Consider the following 12972-nt stretch of genomic DNA (forward strand, 5'->3'; position numbering starts at 1 on the left):
ACTGAGTATTATCTGACAGAATTGCAGAGGTGTCAATACTTTTGGCCACAACTGTACGCTGTGTAAATTTGGGGGAGATCGATTTAACTTTGCAACCCAGGAGTGAAGTTGCCCACATTCTGAGCATGCCAGACAAGCTGTTTCCATCGGAGACATTACAGCAGACTGCAAAGCCAGAAGAACCGTGACTGTAAAGGCGGAGGCGGCCACAGACCCCAGATTGCTGCAGGAAGGGCGACAGATACTGGAACACATGCAGGCAGAGATCTCAGAACTGACCCCTCAGCAGGTTCCCCGAGTGGAAGCCGTTAGGAAAATACCAGGAAGTGTTTACCAGAAACGAAGACTTTGGTCACTCCACGGCCATCACCCACGAGATACCCACCGGGCATGCGGAACCAATCCGGGAACGGTATCGCCAGATACCCCCACAGATGTATCAGGAGGTAAAGGGGATGCTGTCACAGATGTTGAAGAAAGGAGTTATTTGTGAGAGTCAGAGCCCGTGGGCTGCCTCCATCGTCTTGGTGCGGAAGGACGGGTCCTTACGTGGCTGTGTGGACTACCACCGGCTCAACGCTTGTACGGTGCGAGACTCGTATCCATTGCCGAGGATAGAGGAGTCCCTGTCGGCGTTAGGGAATGCCAGGTACTTTTCCACGCTAGATCTGTCCAGCAGCTACTGGCAAGTGCCAATGTCCGAACAAGATCGAGCCAAGACAGCTTTCATCCTTCCGATGGGATTATTTGAGCTCGACTGCATGCCCTTCGATCCAGCAAATCCCCCAGGAACGTTTCAATGCCTCATGGAGAGATGTCTAGGAGACCTAAACTTTGAAGCCACCTTAATTTACCTGGATGATATCATCGTCTTTGCCCCCACCTTTGATGAACATCTGCAGAGACTGGAGCAGGTTCTGAGTCAGCTACAGAAGTACGGGTTGAAAGTGAAACCCCAAAAGTGCCACCTCTTTCGTACCCAGATTTAATACTTGGGGCACGTTGTCTCCGCTGAAGGAGTGAGGCCATCTCAGGAGAAAATAGCTGCAGTACAGGAGTGGCCGACCCTGAAGACCGTGAAGAATGTGCGTGCATTCCTGGGGCTCACAGGATACTTCCGGCGCTTCGTAAAAGACTTTACCTGCATCACAAATCCCCTTCTGGAGTTGTTGAGGGGAGTACCCTCTTCTGCAAATAACAGGAACATACAGTGGGGAGAGCGTCAGGAAGAAGCTTTCCTAGCCCTGAAGAAGGCTTTGACGGAGGCCCCTGTGCTGGCCTATGCTGACTTCACATAGCCATTCATTTTGCATTCCGATGGGAGTCTACAGGGGCTCGGGGCAGTGCTTTTGCAGATGCAGGACGGGAAAGAGCGCATCATAGCATACGCCAGTCGGTCCCTACATGATTTGGAAAAAAAATCCAGATAACTACAGTTCATTCAAGCTGGAGTTGTTGGCGCTGGTGTGGGCGATGACTGAGAAGTTTGGAGTATCTGGCCGGCTCAGAAGTTCACGTGTGTACGTATAACAATCTGTTAGCTCATCTCGAGACAGCAAAGTTAGGGGCCCTAGAACAACACTGGGTAGCCCGGATGGCAAAGTTCCAATACAGGATCTCCTATAAGAGAGGGGCAGAGAATACTCTTGCTGATGCCCTTTCTCGAGTGAATTATCGCAAGCCAGCGCCAAGTCGGGATGAAGAGTTGAAGGCTGTGGAAGTCCAAGAGTTTGGAGAAACTGCCAGCTATGCGGGAAACAGATCAGGAGGAGACCCATGTGAGTTTGCTGGAGTAACCCCGCAATGAGTGGGTCTGAAAGCAGCAGGAGGACCAGCAGATAGCCCAGTTGAGACGGTGGGTCACGTCTAAACAGGTGCCCAGCCATCACGAAAGGAGGTCTGCATCATCTGGAATGCTGAGAATGCTGCGTCAATGGGAAAGGCTTCAGTCGCGGGATGGCATCCTGTATCGGAAGATATTCCTCCAATCGGAACTCAGCCTTGTCTGGGAGACGGTGATTCCCTCATCCTTGGTAGACCAGGCGGGTACAGAAGCACATGAAAAAGGAGCACATTTTGGTCCGGAAAAAACCTTTCAATAGTTACAGCGTCTGTTTTACCATCCCAATCTGAGGAACGTCATGGAAAGAGTCTGCCAGCAGTGCCGGAGTTGTGAACTGGTCAAACCACCTGAATAGCGGGCTCCCACAGAGACGGTGAAGGCCTCTGGACCTTTGGATCTGCTGGCCATAGATTACCTGACGATCGGGCCAGCGCATCAGGGCTATGAGCACTGTTTAGTGATGATAGACCACTTTATTAAATTTGCCTACTGACGCGTACACGGGACCAGACTGCCGAGTCTGCTGCCTACGCAATCTGCAATCATTTCATACAGCTGTATGGGTGCCCCAAACGTATCCACTCTGATCAGGGGGCCTGTTTGCTCGGAAAAGTGATAGAGGAGCTGCACCAGCTGTGTAAGATCAATAAGTCCTGGACAAACCCCTATCACCCACAGGGGAATGGAGCTTGTGAGAGATTTAGTCGCACCCTAATCCAAATGCTGCGGACCCTGGAAAAGGATCAGAAGGCACGATGGACTGAATTCGACCCGAAATTGGTGTGGATATATAACAATCGTAAACACTGCACCACCGGCTTCACACCCTACTCTCTATTCTTTGGACAGCTCGGGAAAGAGTTGGCAGAGTTGGAGTTAGAGCCCGAGGAGGACTACCCACAGATGGGGGTGTACTCATGGGTTTGAGAACACAGTCGTCGGCTACTGACTGTCCATCGACTAGTGCAGAACCAGCTACAGGAGTTGGAACATCCTCAAGCAACCCCTCAAAAGGGAACAGCTCTACGGCCTGGAGACTGAGTCTTGGTGAGAGAAAAACACCCACACAATTGGAGTACCGGTGGGAGAAGAATCCGTACAGGATGAAGCGGCGACTTGGTAACAAAGATCCCGTCTGAGGTCCAGCCAGAATCTGAGGAAGGGGCCCCCACTCGCACGCTGCATCAAAATACAGTATGTTGCGACCATGTTTGTCTCGAAATCCTGAACTAGTGTAAGTGGCCCCAGCACCCCCACAGGCCGTTCCAGTGATAGATGTTGATGTTAATGACGAGGAACACTCCCAACTTCCCCCGTGGGATGCGGAAACAGGGCTGGTGACTGAAACTACCAACATGCCGGGAGTGATCCCGACTCCCGTTCCTCCCGCAACAGCTGACACTGCTGCTCCTTCTGATTTGCGACGCTCTGAACGTTCAACGGCTGATGTACCCCCCGCTCGCTATAACCGAGATCAGTTTGTCTGGCAGCAGATTTTCCAAGGATTGGAAGACTGTCAACGAGAACTTCAGCAACTCTCGCCCGTGGAATGGCGAGCAAAAAGAGAGGGAGAATTTAAGGGGGTGAAGCACAAGAAGAATCAGAAGGGGGTTTTCTCCTCTGCTCCGTGCCCGGAACTACATAGCCGGGTTGCCCCGGGGGAAGACTTTTAGACTTGGACCGTCTGCATCATGTGTCTGTCAGAAGCAGTGGGGAAGGTGAAGGGGCGCAGCACAGGAAGTAGTGCAGGCTGAGGGTGCGAAAAGGGAGCGCGCGAGTCAGAGCAGCGTGTGCAGCAGAAAGAGCAGGTCGCAGCCACGCGCACCAGAAGAGAGATGACTCCCGGTCAGAGGGCTAAGACAGGAGGACGTGACATAGAAACTGCTGTCTGTGAGTACGTGGACGCGGAGTCACCGTTGAGTAGAGGAGTACAGTCATGGCCAAAAGTTTTGAGAATGACACAAATATTATATTTTCACATGATCTGCTGGCCTCTGGTTTTTATGTGTGTTTGTCAGATGTTTTTATCACATACAGAAATATAATTGCAATCATATTATGAGTAGCAAAAGGTTATATTGACAGTTAGAATGAGTTAATGCAGCAAGTCAATATTTGCAGTGTTGACCCTTCTTCTTCAGGACCTCAGCAATTCTCCCTGGCATGCTCTTAATCAACTTCTGGATCAAATCCTGACTGATAGCAGTCCATTCTTGCAAAATCAATGCTTTTATTTTGTCTGAATTTGAAGGTTTTTGTTTGTCCACCCGTCTCTTGATGATTGACCACAAGTTCTCAATGGGATTAAGATCTGGGGAGTTTCCAGGCCATGGTCCCAAAATCTCTGTTTTGTTCCCTGAGCCATTTAGTTATCACCTTTGCTTTATGGCAAGGTGATCCATCATGTTGAAAAAGGCATTGTTGATCGCCAAACTGCTCTTGGACGGTTGGGAGAAGTTGCTCTTGGAGGACATTCTGGTACCATTCTTTATTCATGGCTGTGTTTTTAGGCAAGACTGAGAGAGAGCCCATTCCCTTGGCTGAGAAGCAACCCCACACATGAATGGTTTCAGGATGCTTGACAGTTGGCATGAGACAAGACTGGTGGTAGCGCTCACCTGGTCTTCTCCGAATAAGCCGTTTTCCAGATGTCCGAAACAATCGAAAAGGGGATTCATCAGAGAAAATGACTTTACCCCAGTCCTCAGCAGTCCACTCCCTGTACCTCTTGCAGAATATCAGTCTGTCCATGATGTTTTTCCTGGAGAGAAGTGGCTTCTTTGCTGCCCTCGAGACCAGGCCTTGCTCCAAGAGTCTCCGCCTCACAGTGCGTGCAGATGCACTCACACCTGCCTGCTGCCATTCCTGAGCAAGCTCTGCACTGCTGGTAGCCCGATCCCGCAGCTGAAACACTTTTAAGAGACTGTCCTGGAGCTTGCTGGTCTTTCTTGGGCGCCGTGGAGCTTTTTGGCAACAAGGGAACCTCTCTCCTTGAAGTTCTTGATGATGCGATAGATTGTTGACTGAGGTGCAATCTTTCTAGCTGCGATACTCTTCCCTGTTAGGCCATTTTTGTGCAGTGCAATGATGACTGCACGTGTTTCTTTAGAGATAACCATGGTTAACAGAAGAGAAACAATGATGCCAAGCACCAGCCTCCTTTTAAAGTGTCCAGTGGTGTCATTCTTACTTAATCATGACAGATTAATCTCCAGCCCTGTCCTCATCAACACCCACACCTGTGTTAATGGAGCAATCACTGAAACGATGTTAGCTGGTCCTTTTAAGGCAGGGCTGCAATGATGTTGAAATGTGTTTTGGGGGATAAAGTTCATTTTCTAGGCAAATATTGACTTTGCAAGTAATTGCTGTTAAGCTGATCACTCTTTATAACATTCTGGAGTATATGCAAATTGCCATTAGAAAAAATGAAGCAGTAGACTTTGTAAAAATTAATATTTGTGTCATTCTCAAAACTTTTGGCCATGACTGTACATCCTCCTGACCGTTCAGAGACGCAGGCCAGGTGCTCGCGGTGACTGGTCAGAGCCCCTGATTCTGGCTGAGAGACTTAACAAAGGACGGAACATCTTTCCTGCAGAGAGACTGTTAGTTTGAAAGCAAAGACTCAGAGCAGGGGAGATCTAGATGCACAGCGTCCCCCCTGCCTCCCGCTTTAACCCCTGAGGCCCCGTTTACCTGCTACAAAGACTACAGAGCTTACAGAGACTACAAGTGCCGCTGTTGACGGCGCCTACGTTGGAGAAGACGACCCTACAATCAAGATTATCAGACTGATAAGTTGCAAGAATACCCGTTAATTATCGTTGTTCTGCTTGACTGTTTGATAACTTTGTCTAATTTTCGTATACCGTTAAATCACTATTACCTTGGCAATTTAACCCCCATTGTTTTCTCACTGCGAGATTTTGACCCCTGTAAATAAACCCTTTAACTTTTGGTCTGTCTCTGTTCTGTAGTGACATACTCAGCACCTGCACGTTATTTCAGTCAGTCCATGTCCTACTGGTCAGTCCCTGGTGGTATATTGGTACAGTCTGTTCATATGTCTTATCGCTCAGTCCCCAGTGGTATAGTGGTACAACCAGTCCATATGTCCAACTGCTCAGTCCCCGGTGGTATAGTGGTACATTCAGTCCAGATGTCCTACTGCTCAGTCCCTGGTGGTATAGTGGTACAGTCAGTCCATATGTCCTACTGGTCAGTCCCTGGTGGTATATTGGTACAGTCTGTTCATGTCTTATCGCTCAGTCCCCAGTGGTATAGTGGTACAGCCAGTCCAATATGTCCTACTGCTCAGTCCCTGGTGGTATAGTGGTACAAACAGTCCATATGTCATACTGCTCAGTCCTCGGTGGTATAGTGGTGCAGTCAGTCCATATGTCCTACTGCTCAGTTCCTGGTGGTATAATGGTACAGCCAGTCCATATGTCCTACTGCTCAGTCCTCGGTGTAGTGGTACAGACCGTCCATATGTCCTACTGCTCAGTCCCTGGTGGCATAGTGGTACAGACAGTCCATATGTCCTACTGCTCAGTCCCCAATGGTATAGTGGTACAGGCAGTCCATATGTCCTACTGCTCAGTTCCCAGTGGTACAGTCCGTCCATATATCCTACTGCTCAGTCCCTGGTGTTATAGGGGTACAGCCAGTCCACATGTTCTACTGCTCAGTCCCTGGTGGCATAGTGGTACAGTCAGTGCTAACTCCAATATGGTGTATTGTCTTTTGCTGGTTATACACTGATCCCACATTCCCAATTTCTTTTGAATAATACTGTGTGTCCGGACTATCAGACGCCGGACTAATGGATTTGAACAGTGCAGACTTCCTTTTCGCCAAAATGAAGGACACAATATGGAGGACGGTGTAAACTTTATTTTATTCACTAGAAATGAAGAGTGCACAGATACAAGAGGGGCCAAAGCTCCAGACAGCAACCAAGACCCAGAAACTGAGAGAAATCAAGGGTCTTAATGGGAGGAGTTTCAATTTTACATATGGAACGAAGTCTCAACAGTGCTGATCCTGGGCTCCAGAGCTGTATTCACAATTCTGTAGATATCAGAGCCAAAATTTCCCAGCATTCCCTGATTTTCAGAGTCTTCCGTCGAGGATTTAAAGGTCAGACCCCCACCAATCAGACGTGTCGCCTTCCGCCAGTTGTTAAAGAATATACCTTTAAGTGGGCTATACTACTATTAAAGGGGCGTTCTTTTAATTCTAAGTTATAACCTATTCTTAGGATAAGTTATACTTTGTAGATTGTTGGGGTCTGACATCTGAGACGCCCCAGAGCAGCAGAGCCAGTATGCACAGCTGTACATCATTGGCTGATTCATAAGGACTCCCCCTAGTGGTGAGGCAGGTGTACTGCAAGCAGGAAATAAAACGCTGCTCCGACTAGAACATTACTTGGATTTTGTGCGACCTTTAAACTTCCTCTGTCACAACCCAAGGACAACTCTTTAACCATTATGGCAACATCCGACAGAAGTACTGATTTAGTGACATGGCGGGCACTGCTTTTTTCAGATAAACGCCTCTTGGATGTAGTCAGCTTAGATCAGAAGATCAATGATCGGGGGAGATAGGCTGCATAGTGGCCCCCTATAAATATTGTGCAGGTGTCTGCTGCCACCTTGTGGCGAATAATAACACTGCTGGAATCTTCATTTCTCAGCATGTTAACCCTAATCATGGCAGTTAGCCTATACTTTATCATCCCACATGTAGGGCCTTATATGACACGGTGATATTCCTTAGTTAGTAAAAAAAAAAAAAAAAAAAAGTATATTGTAAAAGAAGTATTTATAGCCAAGGCTTCTCCACCCGGTAAGGTCTGGGCAACCTTTAATCGGCTGCACTTGGCTTCCATTGAAATTCAGACATCGGAAAACACAGAAAATAATACAATACGGGAGGATCAGTGGTAGGTCCGCACACACCGGCATCGGGGATGGAGGCCGGCCTTCATAGGTGTCAATGGGGGGATAACAGTCCATGTGGATCCAGAGTCGCTCAGCAAGCAGAAACCTGGTTCAGGGGCTCCTCGAGGTACTGCACCAAAGCCTGGGCCTGGGAAAACAACACAGCGGCTAATGGACAGCCCCTTTATTAAAGTCACTCCCCCTCTATGCACTGCAGGGACTGTCTCACAAACTTTTACACATTGGTCCTGGACAAGCAGTGCTGCAGTGTAAAGCATGGGAGCGCCTTCACTATCCATAACATATATATCCATCATGGATGACGTCCAGGACCTGCAGCGACTGGAGCCTAGGGCAGAAGGAAGGACGGTCACTCACCTTTGCTTTTAGCATGCCAAATCCGACAGTCTCCTTGGCATACATGCACAGCAGCAGGTTGGACACTCTTGTAATCGCCACGCGACCTTCCTGGGGGAGAAGCAGCAAAATACAAGGGTACAGGAGAGAGTGGAGAGTGGAGATCGTTATGAAGAAGACCAGTCTCTTAACTAGTGAGCTGAGACTTGGTATGGTCTTTACCTAGGGGCGTGGCTCAAAAAGTAATTATGCAAAGCAGCCTAAAGACACGCCCCAGAGGATCCTGAGAGACATGCCCCCCCCTCCTCCTCAGGAGAGCAGCCCAAACTGAAACAAAAAATGGCCACTTTTCACATGCTGACATGTCCTCCTTAAAGCACCCCATTCCACTAGGCAGGTCTCTATACCTGACCCTCTGTTGGGGGCATCCCACCCAATCAGTGCTCAAAATAGCAGACTAATCAGTAGTACCCTCATCTACAAAGCGAGAGGCCGTAAGTCTACTTAAACTAACCCCTTCCTTACCAGGCCATTATTTTGTCATCCCCTATCCCGTCCCTTTTTGAAAGTTTGACCCAACTGTTCTATTTTCTGGCAATATGGCCGTATGAGGGCGCGGTTTTTGTAGGACGAGTGGTAGTTTTGACTGTCTCCATTGATTTTACCATATAGCGTAAATAAAAATAATTCCAAATGGGGGGAAATGAAAAAGGAATCCACCACTGAACGTTTGGTAAAAAAAAGAAAAAAAATTCAAATCACCCCCATTAAAAAAAAAACAATTACAAAAATACACATATTTGGTGTCTGTTGCGTTGATAAATGCCCGAACTATCAAAATATAACATAAATTAACCCGATCGGTAAACAGCGCAATTAAAAAAAAAAAAAAAAAAAAAAAATACAAAATGACAGAATTATGGCTTTTTGGCCCCAGTAACATTGCAATAAGAGGCGATCAAAATGGTTATCAGCAAAAACTTCAGCTCAGGGTGCAAAAAATAAGCCCTCACCCAGCCCCATATTACCAAAACTGAAAACGTTCTGGGTCTTGGAAGATGGCGACTCAAGCAAAAAAAAAAAATGTAAATTTTTTTTTACAAATCTCAGACTTTTTTTCCCACACAAATAAAAATAAACTACACATGTTGGGTGTCTGCGAACTCGTACTGACCTGGGGAACCATAATGGCAGGTAAGTTTTACCATATAACGAATGTAGAAATTAACATTTTAAAAAAAAAAAAAAAAATGTGGAATTTCAAAGCACTTGGAATGTTTTTCTCCTTTTCCAGGACACTATGTGGTGGAATAAATGGTGTCATTCAAAAGTGCAACTCGTCCTGCAAAAAACGGGCCCCCACACGGCTATGGGGACAGAGAAACAAAAAACTTGTGGCTCTTGGAAGAAAGAGAGAAAAAAACGAAGCGGAGAAAAAAAAAAAAACGGAAATGTCCCGGGGGTGAAGGGGACACCTGCCGTCACCCCCTCAAGCGATACCCACCATACAGTCCATAAGGATGAACTTAAGGTTATCCTCATTGAATGCCTGATGTCCGTTTTTATCATAGGCAGCCCAAATGTTGCTAGCAATAGCAGCTGTAACTCGGGCATCTGTGTCACCATAGCCAGAATACGCAAGTAGAGAGCCTTCATTATTCAGGAGCCTGTGGGGAGGAAGACAAGATAGTCACATACGGGAGACACCGCACCGCAGGAGGAACAGTGACGGGAAAGGAACAATAAATCATCAGGAGAGGAAGACATTCTCCTGCGCACAGCATACTTCCTGTCCTGATTCTCTCATTCTCTGATCCTGCCCCAACAGCCACTCCGTAATCAGGGAAAGCGGCAGTCACTTAAGTCAGGGGAAAATCAACCAATGGTTATACCAGAGGGCACTCCTGGTGGGATCTGGATAGGTCGTTGGTATAGGGGGCGCTCCTGGTGGGATCTGAATAGGTCGGTGGTATAGGGGCCGCTCCTGGAGGGATGTGGATAGGTTGGTGGTATTGGGGCCGCTCCTGGTGGGATCTGGATAGGTTGGTGGTATTGGGGGCGCTCCTGGTGGGATCTGGATAGGTTGGTGGTATAGGGGCCACTCCTGGAGGGATGTGGATAGGTTGGTGGTATTGGGGCCGCTCCTGGTGGGATCTGGATAGGTTGGTGGGATCTGGATAGTTCGGTGGTATAGAAGCCGCTCCTGGTGGGATCGGGTTAGGTTGGTGGTATTGGGGCTGCTCCTGGTGGGATCTGGATAGGTTGGTGGTATAGGGGGACCTCCTGGTGGGATCTGGAAAGGAGGGTAATATAGGGGGCGCTCCTGGTGGGATCTGGATAGGTTGGTGGTATAGGGGGCGCTCCTGGTGGGATCTGGATAGGTCGGTGGTATAGGGGGCACTCCTGGTGGGATCCGGATAGGTCGGTGGTATAGGGCGCGTTCCTGGTGGGATCCGGATAGGTCGGTGGTATAGGGCGCGTTCCTGGTGGGATCCGGATAGGTCGGTGGTATTGGGGGCGCTCCTGGTGGGATCCGGATAGGTTGGTGGTATTGGGGGGCTCTCCAGGTGGGATCCGGATAGGTTGGTGGTATTGGGGGGCGCTCCAGGTGGGATCCGGATAGGTCGGTGGTATTGGGGGCGCTCCAGGTGGGATCCGGATAGGTCGGTGGTATAGGGTGCGCTCCTGGTGGGATCTGGATAGGTTGTTGGTATAGGGGGCTCTCCTGGTGGGATCTGGATAGGTTGGTGGTATAGGGTGCGCTCCTGGTGGGATCTGGATAGGTCGTTGGTATATGGGGCTCTCCTGGTGGGATCTGGATAGGTCGGTGGTATAGGGGGTGCTCCTGGTGGGATCTAGATAGGTCGGTGGTATAGGGGGTGCTTCTGGTGGGATCTGGATAGGTCGGTGGTATAGGGAGCTCTCCTGGTGGGATCTGGATAGGTCGGTGGTATAGGGTGCGCTCCTGGTGGGATCTGGATAGGTCGGTGGTATAGGGGGCGCTCCTAGTGGGATCTGGATAGGATGTTGGTATAGGAGGTGCTCCTGGTGGGATCTGGATAGGTCGGTGGTATAGAGGGTGCTCCTGGTGGGATCTGGATAGGTCGGTTGTATAGGGGGCGCTCCTGGTGGGATCTGGATAGGTCGTGGTATAGGAGGCTCTCCTGGTGGGATCTGGATAGGTTGTTGGTATAGGAGGCGCTCCCGGTGGGCTCTGGATAGGTCGTTGGTATATGGGGCGCTCCTGGTGGGATCTGGATAGGTCATTGGTATAGGGGGCGCTCCTGGTGGGATCTGGATAGGTCGGTGGTATAGGGTGCGCTCCTGGTGGGATCTGGATAGGTCAGTGGTATAGCGTGCGCTCCTGGTGGGATCTGGATAGGTCATTGGTATAGGAGGCGCTCCTGGTGGGATCTGGATAGGTCATTGGTATAGGAGGCGCTCCTGGTGGGATCTGGATAGGTCTGTGTTATAGGGGGCGCTCCTGGTGGGATCTGGATAGGTCGGTGGTATAGGGGGCGCTCCTGGTGGGATCTGGATAGGTCGGTGGTATAGGGTGCGCTCCTGGTGGGATCTGGATAGGTCTGTGTTATAGGGGGCGCTCCTGGTGGGATCTGGATAGGTCGGTGGTATAGGGTGCGCTCCTGGTGGGATCTGGATAGGTCTGTGGTATAGGGGGCGCTCCTGGTGGGATCTGGATAGGTCGGTGGTATAGGGGGCGCTCCTGGTGGGATCTGGATAGGTCGGTGGTATAGGGGGCGCTCCTAGTGGGATCTGGATAGGTCTGTGGTATAGGGGGCGCTCCTGGTGGGATCTGGATAGGTCGGTGGTATAGGGGGCGCTCCTGGTGGGATCTGGATAGGTCATTGGTATAGGGGGCGCTCCTGGTGGGATCTGGATAGGTCATTGGTATAGGGGGCGCTCCTGGTGGGATCTGGATAGGTCATTGGTATAGGGCGAACTCCTGGTGGGATCTGGATAGGTCTGTGTTATAGGGGGTGCTCCTGGTGGGATCTGGATAGGTCGGTGGTAAAGGGGGAGCTCCTGGTGGGATCTGGATAGGTCATTGGTATAGGGGGCGCTCCTGGTGGGATCTGGATAGGTCATTGGTATAGGGGGAACTCCTGGTGGGATCTGGATAGGTCTGTGTTATAGGGGGTGCTCCTGGTGGGATCTGGATAGATCGGTGGTATAGGGGGAGCTCCTGGTGGGATCTGGATAGGTCATTGGTATAGGGGGCGCTCCTGGTGGGATCTGTCAGGGGATCTACTTATCCAGATGACACTAGGAGTGACCGGTGGTGGAGGGGGGTACCCTAGTAAAGTGGTGAATAACAGAGAGCAATGGCACTCACAGTGCAGGATGGACTCATACTCACAGAGTGCTCTGCACGCCCCCAGTGTTGGCCTGGCTTAGAACCTGGGTCAGAGCTTTGGGACGCAACATAATAATCTTCCTGCAGCAGGTCCACACGACGAACAGCCTCACAAGTACCAGCGGTCATGTGGCGAGCCAAACCCCTGCCCCTGCATTGCATGCTGGGAAATGCAGTCCGGAATCAGGAATTTATTTTTGGTTTGATAATTTAGCTCAAGTATCAGTTTATAAAACATAAACCTTAAACATTTTAATGAAGTCATTAGAATAACATCATTTTGAAGCTCAGCGATTGGAATAAACTGCTAGAAAGTTGTGTAGCCCTGGTAACGGTCCAAGCCCTGCGTATCAAGCCTCGTTTACGTTTATACATTTCAACTATAGCTTTGATTGGTTGGAGACTTTCGTACGTTCCAAGGAGCTGAGTCTTGATTGGAGAGCTTG

At 49.5% G+C, this 12972-nt stretch overlaps 1 protein-coding gene across 1 annotated transcript; it reads right to left on the reverse strand.

Annotated features, from left to right (window-relative positions):
• Positions 1-6727: 6727 nt before the first annotated feature.
• LAMTOR2 (late endosomal/lysosomal adaptor, MAPK and MTOR activator 2) lies at positions 6728-12758 on the reverse strand. The gene is made up of 4 exons (XM_073567127.1): positions 12530-12758; positions 9656-9818; positions 8173-8262; positions 6728-7942 (listed from the first exon to the last, which is right to left on the reverse strand). Exons 1-4 carry the CDS (start codon positions 12595-12597, stop codon positions 7886-7888), a joined length of 378 nt encoding a protein of 125 aa, XP_073423228.1. The 5' UTR covers positions 12598-12758; the 3' UTR covers positions 6728-7885.
• Between the last annotated feature and the right edge of the window lie 214 nt (positions 12759-12972).

This window comes from Dendrobates tinctorius, unplaced genomic scaffold, assembly GCF_039654945.1.
Source record: "Dendrobates tinctorius isolate UK_male_01 unplaced genomic scaffold, ASM3965494v1 ptg000019l, whole genome shotgun sequence".
Taxonomy (NCBI): Eukaryota; Metazoa; Chordata; class Amphibia; order Anura; family Dendrobatidae; genus Dendrobates; species Dendrobates tinctorius.

What these genes read in the sequence shown, in the direction of transcription:
- LAMTOR2 (XM_073567127.1), bottom strand. Translation starts at nt 12,597, where the DNA reads ATGTTGCGTCCCAAAGCTCTGACCCAGGTTCTAAGCCAGGCCAACACT. An exon ending in TCATCCTTATGGACTGTATG is followed by an intron (nt 8,263 to 9,655) that starts GTGGGTATCGCT and finishes CTTCTCCCCCAG; the next exon opens with GAAGGTCGCGTGGCGATTAC. An exon ending in TTGGCATGCTAAAAGCAAAG is followed by an intron (nt 7,943 to 8,172) that starts GTGAGTGACCGT and finishes TTGTTTTCCCAG; the next exon opens with GCCCAGGCTTTGGTGCAGTA.